Here is a 7,977-nt window from a genome sequence, read left to right as displayed (position 1 = left end):
ACAGTACTTATGTCCTGTGTATGTGCATTGGCAGCTTAGCAAAGTCACAATAAGCAACGAGTCCATTCCCATCCAGGACAACTGTGCTTAAAACACGGCTTGCTTTAAAAACACAATCAGGGGGCACCCTTGGCACGCGCCTGATTCGTTTGTTTTGCCCTCCCTGTTTTGAAAGGGGGACCTGGGCTGGGCACGGGTACGTTCAGTGGCTGGAGCTTGCCTTTCAAAAGGGATCGCGAAGTCCGTCTCAAAGTCACGCAGGGCGCGGTTTCTTTTGAAAAGTCCACTCCGGCTGGCGGCGGCAGAGAGGTGCCTCTCTAGCCGTGCCCGAGGTAAATAATAATAATAATTAATAATTAATAATAGCGAGCGCCTGGTGCACAGCAGCGCGGTCAAATGTTGACCCGGGTTAGGCAGGACGGCCGGTCGCCCAGAGGTGCTTTCAGGGCTACGCAGCCGAAAAGGAGACTTTTTTAGTGCACCGAGGTGCTTGCAAAATCGTGCACCGGGTCCCTCGCTTCGCGTCGCAGTTGCAGAGCGGCATTGGCTGGGGCGCTGCTTCCTGCTTTCTAGTTTTCCATTGTGAGGAGCTTCCATTGTGACGTCTAGCTCTCGGCTGGGCTTTGTCTGTCCATATATGGGCAGCTACGTCACGGAGCTTTCCAGTGCCTCACATAAATAGGCTGTGGATTTCCCTGGCTGAACATTTGGGCCGCAGTGAGTGAACCTGCTCGCAAGAGAGGGGGACGGAGACACAGCGAGAGAGACAAGGAGGGAGGAGGGATCAAATACTCCCACCGGCTTCTACAACCAGATCTGCAAGCCAGATCACCCCCTCCCACTCGAGGAAACACCACCAAGGACCCACTGAGGATTGTACCCCCATCCCTCTGCCCCCTCCTCCGCAAACCTCCCCCAACTCCTCCGCCTACCCCCTCCCCTCAAGACCCCCCCCCCTCCCCCACCCCCAACTTTTCTCTTGCATGATTTCCCCGGCACGGATTTGCCACTCGGATCGGATGCCGTTTCGTTGGGAGCTGAGCTCAGAGCCGCACTGAACCTGCTTCTCCTCCAGTGCTATGACAGGCAAACTCGTGGAGAAGCTGCCGGGGACCATGAACACTTTGATGAACCAGTTGCCTGACAATCTGTACCCAGAGGAGATCCCCAACTCTCTGAATATCTTCTCCAGCAGCAGCGAGTCAGTGGCTCACTACAACCAGATGGCTGCAGGTAAGGGGAAGGGATATATGGGGAGGAGGGGGTAAAGGAGGAGGGCGCGTGTTGTGTGTGTGGGGTGTGATGGAGCCTAGAAGGGAAAGGAGACGGTGGGGCTGGATATCTTTCCCCCACCCGCCCACCCATCCAGCCCCTTCTTTATGTGTTTCTACGCGTTCGCTGTCTCCGTTGCTGCAGGGCTTTCCTTCGCTTCTCGGGGCTGTAGTGGGGAGTGGAAGCTGCCAGACAGAGAGGTGGCCGGTAGGATGGCTGTGCAGGATCGCTGGGGGGTCGGAGGGTGGGCAGCGGGTCCCGAGGTGCAGGCTGAAAGGGGCCATCTCCAACCAACCCGGGCGCTACTCAAAGTCATGGATGCTTCCCCTCGGAGAGGGATAGTGTATCTATTATACGTGCGTGTGTCAATGCAATGTGACTCTGTGTGTGTTAGGTGTCTCTCCCTCTGTGTGTGTATCTAGCGCTGGATATCGATATTTGTGCGGTGTCTAGATTCCATAGGGGTTAATCCGGAGTCTGCTGCCCATTGCTGCGTTAGGCACTGGGGAGAAATAATCCGGCACGGACTTTTAATGGATATTGTTGTCAGAACGATAAGGGTGTGGGTGTGTGAAAGCTATTTTCCAACATGGGGATGCAGCGGGAGTGGTGGGAGCAGGGAGCTTTCGGGGGAGGAGGAGGAGGAGATGGAGCAAACCCCTGGGGAGACAGGTGAGCCTGTAAGGCGGAGAAGCGGTGGCTCCGCTCTCTCACCCCCCACCCCACCCCTCTCCCGGGCCAGGAGTACTTGGGTGCTGGTAAAGTTGCCCCGGCTGCTGCTCTGGTTCCTTCCGACTCGATTTCTTGCGGCCGGCGGGCGGGGGGGCGGGGTGTTCTGGAGCCTCGATCCCCGCTCAGGGAGCCGACCCGCTTCTGCCGCCCCCTCTGCAGCCCCCTCTGCCCAGATCCGAACCGCGGTAGCTCTTGTGTCTTGCCGATTCAGTCCGTTGCAGGATTGCAACTCCACAGCTGCGCTGCTCGCTCTAAAACTCCCTGGTATCTTCCATAACTGGGCTGGACGCAGAAAACTCGGCAAGTTTGTAAAGCGCTGGTGGCCGGACACGGGTCCCTTGGAGTCCCCAGCTCTGCCTGTGGGGTGGCAAAGCACCTGGACACCAGTAGAGAGACCAGTTCGCTCTTGGCAGCCTGAGCCTACCTGTAACTTCAGGTACCTGCTTCCTCCTGACCCACCTTGAGGGCTTTCCTGGGCTGTCGCCAGACAAGACAACACAATGCGTGTCTCTCTAGTCCGCGTGCGTGTGTGTGTAGCTGTCACACCTAGCGCTGTCTTTGTGGAGATGTCTATGCAGTCTGTATGTAGATTGTCCCAGCTGTCTATAACTGCGTGTGTGTGAACACCTATGGGTATGTATTTGTGTATCAGTGTGTATGTGTGAGCACAGGTGTGTGGATTTGTGGCTGTGTGTGTGTCACTACACACATATGGATACACATGGCTGTGGGTGAAAGTACCCATAGATGTGTATAATACAGATCTCAGCCAAGCTTCTGTTTAATTTCCCTGCTTGTTACCTGGGCAGTGGTTTGGGATTGAGCCGCAGTTCTAGGTAAAAGTCCCTCACCTGGGTATTTCTCGCCCCTCTCTGGGTGTCCCAGATCTTAGATCCCGTCCCGTTTGCCCTCCGCCTGTTCTATCCAGGGCCCCAGCGTTTTTGCCTGCACCACTCTCTGACGCGGCGTTACTCATCCCCCTTCTCTTTCCTTTTTGCAGAGAATGTTATGGATATTGGATTAGCGAACGAAAAGACCAACCAAGAGCTGTCGTCCTATTCGGGTTCTTTCCAACCCACCCCTGGCAACAAGACTGTTACCTACCTGGGGAAATTTGCTTTCGATTCCCCGTCCAACTGGTGTCAGGATAATATTATCAGCCTCATGAGCGCTGGGATTCTGGGGGTGCCCCCTTCCTCCAGTGCCATCACCAGCACCCAGACCTCTACAGCCAGCATGGTGCAGAACCAGGGCGAGGTGGACCAGATGTACCCTGCGCTGCCCCCGTATTCCACCTGCAGTGACCTCTACCCGGAGCCAGTGTCCTTTCACGACCCCCAAAACAACCCAGGGCTCACCTATTCCCCCCAGGATTACCAAGCAGCCAAGCCAGCCTTGGACAGTAACCTCTTCCCCATGATCCCAGACTATAACCTCTATCACCACCCCAACGAGATGGGCACGCTCACCGAACACAAACCCTTCCAGAGCTTGGATCCCATTCGGGTCAACCCTCCCCCCATCACCCCGCTGGAGACCATCAAAGCCTTCAAGGACAAACAGATCCACCCCAGCTTCGGCAGCCTCCAGCAGCAGCCCCTCACCCTCAAACCCATCCGGCCCAGGAAGTACCCCAACCGGCCCAGCAAAACCCCTCTCCACGAGCGACCCCACGCGTGCCCGGCCGAGGGCTGCGACCGGCGCTTCTCCAGATCCGACGAGCTCACGAGGCACCTGAGGATCCACACGGGCCACAAGCCCTTCCAGTGCCGCATCTGCATGAGGAGCTTCAGCCGCAGCGACCACCTCACCACCCACATCCGCACCCACACGGGCGAGAAGCCCTTCGCCTGCGAGTTCTGCGGGCGCAAGTTTGCGCGCAGCGACGAGCGCAAGAGACACGCCAAGATCCACCTGAAGCAGAAGGAGAAGAAGGCCGAGAAGGGCTCCTCTTCCTCCTCCCCGCCCGTGTCCTTGGCCCCGGTGGTCACCACCTGCGCATGAGGCTCCCGCCCCGATCCCTGGTCCCAGTGCCTCCCAATTGCTGCCTTTGGCAAAAGCGCAAACGTGGGGATCCCTCACCAAGGAACAGTTGGCAGTGCGCGCGCCTCCCCTCCAGTCCCCGCGTCGCCGGGGTGGGGACTTCGCTTTCAATCGGATCGTCTTGATCCGAATCGGCTGCGGGAGGGGCGCGGGACCCCCCCCCCCTCCACTTCTCCCAGCGGAGCGTAGTGGGGGGCGGGTGAGGGGTTGCAGGGCTGTGATGTGCCTGCTGTGGAAAGGCATGCGGTGCACAGCGAGGGTGGCGGCGACGGGGTCGGGGAAGCTCCCCCGCTCCCAATACGCGTACCCCACTCCTCCCCCCCTCGCTACTCATTGGAGGTGGCGGGGGGAGCGCCAAAGCGCAGTGCTTGCTGCCCGTTGAGACTGTGCGTCCCTGTGTGTGTCTGTGACTCTGAGCTGAACTGGGCTGCTTCGGTGTCAAACCACCCCCAAAGGACTCTGGACCATGGAGAGAACCAAGCCACCTCTTGGACACAGTGGGGACCTTGGGTATCATTGGAATGGGTGGCCTTCCGGCTGAGCTAAATGTTTCTTACAGAAATGCCTAGAATGATGCTGCTGCTGCTTCTGGTCTCCTGCCCCCTCCCCTTGGAGCCGCTTCCTTTATGGTTTCCTGGTCTCTTCACTACTTGTCTTCGAGGCACCTCCTCTGATGTGCTGGAGAAGGGATCTGGCTTGGGATCAGCTCTTGGCTGCTCCAGATTTTTCTTCACGGGTTTATTTTTTAAACCGATTTCCTTTACAGGTTCATCCTCTGTCTCCTTCCCCCCCCCACCACCTCTTCCACCCAAAGCATCCTCCCTTCTGGAAGGAAGGAAGGAAGGAAGGAAGGAAGGAAGAAAGAGGCAATCCCTCTAAATTTCACCATTTCACTCCACTTGGTGTTTTAGTTCATGTCACATTTAGAATGAAAAACCTTGGGAAGAGGGGGAGAAACATCTTTCCCCCTTTCATCTGGATGAGAAGAGGTTGTTGCCATTTCTGTTCTTGTTACCATCTCTACAGCAGTTCTGAATTAAAATATAATAAAAAATATATACAGTATGTATTTGTTAATGTCACTATTGGCTTTCTAGTACAGTACCAACCATATATAAAGGTATCTACGTATTTACAGCTTTAATGTTTTATTTTTGGAGAAGAGAAAATAACTGTCAGGAGTAAAATTGTCGCTCCAAACTTTCCTCCAAAGGGAAGATGGGGGATTTGTATTCAACTAAAATCCTCTTTTATCACACCCCAATCCACCTCCCAGTTGTCCTCTGTAAGCAGCTCTGAATGTACTTGCTCAATTGAACCCTAAGAAAGAGGGGGAAAGTGGAGCTGCTTAGCAGCTTTCATCAAAGATCTGACTGAATGTACTGTTGTTACCTATTCAATCTTTTCCCCCTGTGGCTAGTATACTGTTGGGGTGGGAGAGGGAGGGGGGAAGTAATTGAGTTTACAGGGTGTCTGATTTAAAGTCACTTTATGCATTTTTTTCCCCAATGCACCGTTTTTCTGTGGTGGATTTAAATGGACGAGCTATCTAGATCTTGAAAAAGAAACTAAAAGGGAAGTGGGTTATGAATTTCCAGGTACTCCTAGCTTAATCTGGGTTGACAATATAATGTTGGGGAGGGTGGGAGGGAAGATGCTGATTTACCATTTTTTTTTCAGCAGAAGGGAAATTCTTTACAGAAATGCAGAAAACCGTATTTTGCTGAATACTTTTTATAATGTGATATATTTTGATTTTATTTGGTCACTTAAAAAAACACAGGGAGGAGAAATCAGTTATCCCTCAATTTTATTTTTTTTCCTTTCTCCTTCTGGTATGTGCATGTCACTGCATGACTGCTCTGATTTTTTCTTCTTTTGTTTTGATAAAACTCTGCTCAGCCATTTAAGCTAAACTAAACAAAAATAATCATTTATTAAAAAAAATATTTGTTGCCAAAAGGTTGTGCTATTCAGGTTTGATGTCTGCATGTGATTTTTTTTTTCTAAAAAACAAAACAAAACAAAAACCATACAACATAAAGGAGAAGAGAGAAAATGCAATCTAGTTTATGTGAACTGAAAGGAACAAAAAAAAAAATAAAAAAATCAGGTTTAACCATGCAAACCTAAGGGAATGATATTTTTGAAAGTCTTTTGTATAAAGTTGAGTACTTAGAGAAAAAAAAAAAAAGACCTACCAGATGTAATATATTTTGTGGATGTTTTTATTTCTTGGATTTATAGTACCTTATACTAAGGTTAAAAAAAATGATGCTTGATATTGTGAAAAGGTGATAATTTTCACACACATTTCATTTGCTCATTTGTCACGTTGTAATGCAAATATGATAGTTAATGCATACAGCATTTTTAAGAAAAAAATCAGAAATATTGAACTGATGTATTGTTGTACCATTTGCACTGTGAGCAAATGCTAATGCAGTAAATATATTGTGTTTGCTGACAATCAAACCCTGTAGTAAATATCTTTATTTTATCTTTCTTTTAAAATATATATATATATATATATATATATATATCTGAAAATATATATATATATATATATATAGTCTGAAAAATCTCTAATATGTAAAGAAAATGTTAAAATGGCTTGCTTGAAAAGTGTAGGATGTTAGGCATTGTGCGTCTCTATAGATCATATCTGGAATCTCTTTGTACATTTTCTAGTGATTCTGATATGATTTTTTAAAATAACCCATCTTTTTACCAATCCCATCTCCTTCGGGTTCTGTTTACAGGGCTAAGTGGTCAGAACAGGAGCACTTAGGGTAACAAGGACTGGCCATATTAAGTCTTATTGCTCCTCATAATCCTCCCATTTCCATTTCCCAACGTATCATAGAAATTAGAAATGGAAGAAACCTGTTAAGAATTGAAGGGCCTGATCCAACATCCAGGGACATCAATGGGAGTATTGCCCTGAAGTAGTCTTTGGAGCAAGCCCCTAATCCAGTCTCATCATTTGGAGGGTGGGCTGTTGCCTACAAGATCATCTTCAGGGCTCTGTCCAGTCTTGAATTTGTAATTGACTGATGCTGTCACCATTTTACAGAAGCTCTTAATTGTAAGTTGCAAGGCTCTATTGTATCTGCTGGATATTGGAGGGTGAAAAGGGGTCTGGTTGGTTCCGCTGAGCTGTTAATACTCTACCTCCTTCCCCAAGCCAAATCACTGCAGGGTATAGAAAACAGGAGATCTGTTCCATTCTGATAGGTCATCTGGGATGAAGTACATGGGGCTAGAAATAATGCAAGGGTTTTAGAAACTGCTGTAGTAACTGCAGGAAAGAAAAAGCCTCCCATGGGAGATTAAATAGTTTAGATTTAGATAGTTTGAATGGACATGTTCCTCCTTACACTCCAAATTCAAGTGCACAGTGAGTCCTGGAGGATTGTGAGGCTTAATTTGTTACCATTTAGAAAGTGCTTTGAAGGAAAGGATTAGAGAAGAGCTAGAGGAGTATTCTGTTAGGCAATAGCTCATCTTGTTTGCAGGTGGGAGTAGCTGTGACTACTCACTCGAGGAAGCTGCTGGGAATAGGACTGGCACTTGCTCAAATATTTGCGATACCCACAAATGCACACCCCTCCAGATCACATGGCCTGTTTGTTCAGCCCCTGCTCCTCTTTTCTTCCATAGGAACAAAGGACATGTAGGGATGGTAGGCCATGGTTCAGCAAGGAAGCACATGCCTAACCTGGACTTCAGTGGGACTACACGTGTGCTTGAAATCAGGCGTGTTCTTAAGTACCTTGTTGAACCAGGGCCAGAATGAGCCCTCAGGGGATGGCTGGGTGGGTCTGTTTGGGCAGAGTTAGAGCAGTTGGACCCCGTTAACATTATATTCCTCCAAGGAATCATTCTCTCTTGGGTTACAACATCTTCAGTCCTACAAACCCAGCAAAG

General features: G+C 49.9%; 1 protein-coding gene across 3 annotated transcripts; it reads left to right on the top strand.

Annotated features, from left to right (window-relative positions):
* The first annotated feature begins 691 nt into the window (after positions 1–691).
* Positions 692–6,510, top strand: EGR3 (early growth response 3). 3 transcript variants are annotated; one of them, XR_006287504.1, is made up of 3 exons: positions 692–1,233; positions 3,005–5,459; positions 5,532–5,690. XR_006287504.1 is itself a non-coding variant. In XM_007068326.4 (2 exons), the coding sequence occupies exons 1-2, from the start codon at positions 1,080–1,082 to the stop codon at positions 4,006–4,008; spliced, it is 1,158 nt and encodes a 385-aa protein (XP_007068388.1). In that variant the 5' UTR covers positions 692–1,079; the 3' UTR covers positions 4,009–6,510. The 3 variants fall into 3 exon arrangements, 2 of the variants coding, with proteins under 2 accessions (XP_007068388.1, XP_027686293.1); XM_007068326.4 differs by having other exon boundaries at positions 3,005–6,510; XM_027830492.3 differs by lacking the exon at positions 692–1,233 and adding an exon at positions 1,873–2,440 and having other exon boundaries at positions 3,005–6,510.
* Positions 6,511–7,977: the final 1,467 nt, after the last annotated feature.

This window comes from Chelonia mydas, chromosome 26 (assembly GCF_015237465.2).
Source record: "Chelonia mydas isolate rCheMyd1 chromosome 26, rCheMyd1.pri.v2, whole genome shotgun sequence".
NCBI lineage: Eukaryota > Metazoa > Chordata > Testudines > Cheloniidae > Chelonia > Chelonia mydas.
Note: the sequence above shows the minus strand (reverse complement) of the source record. Positions and strands in the feature narration are given on the sequence as shown.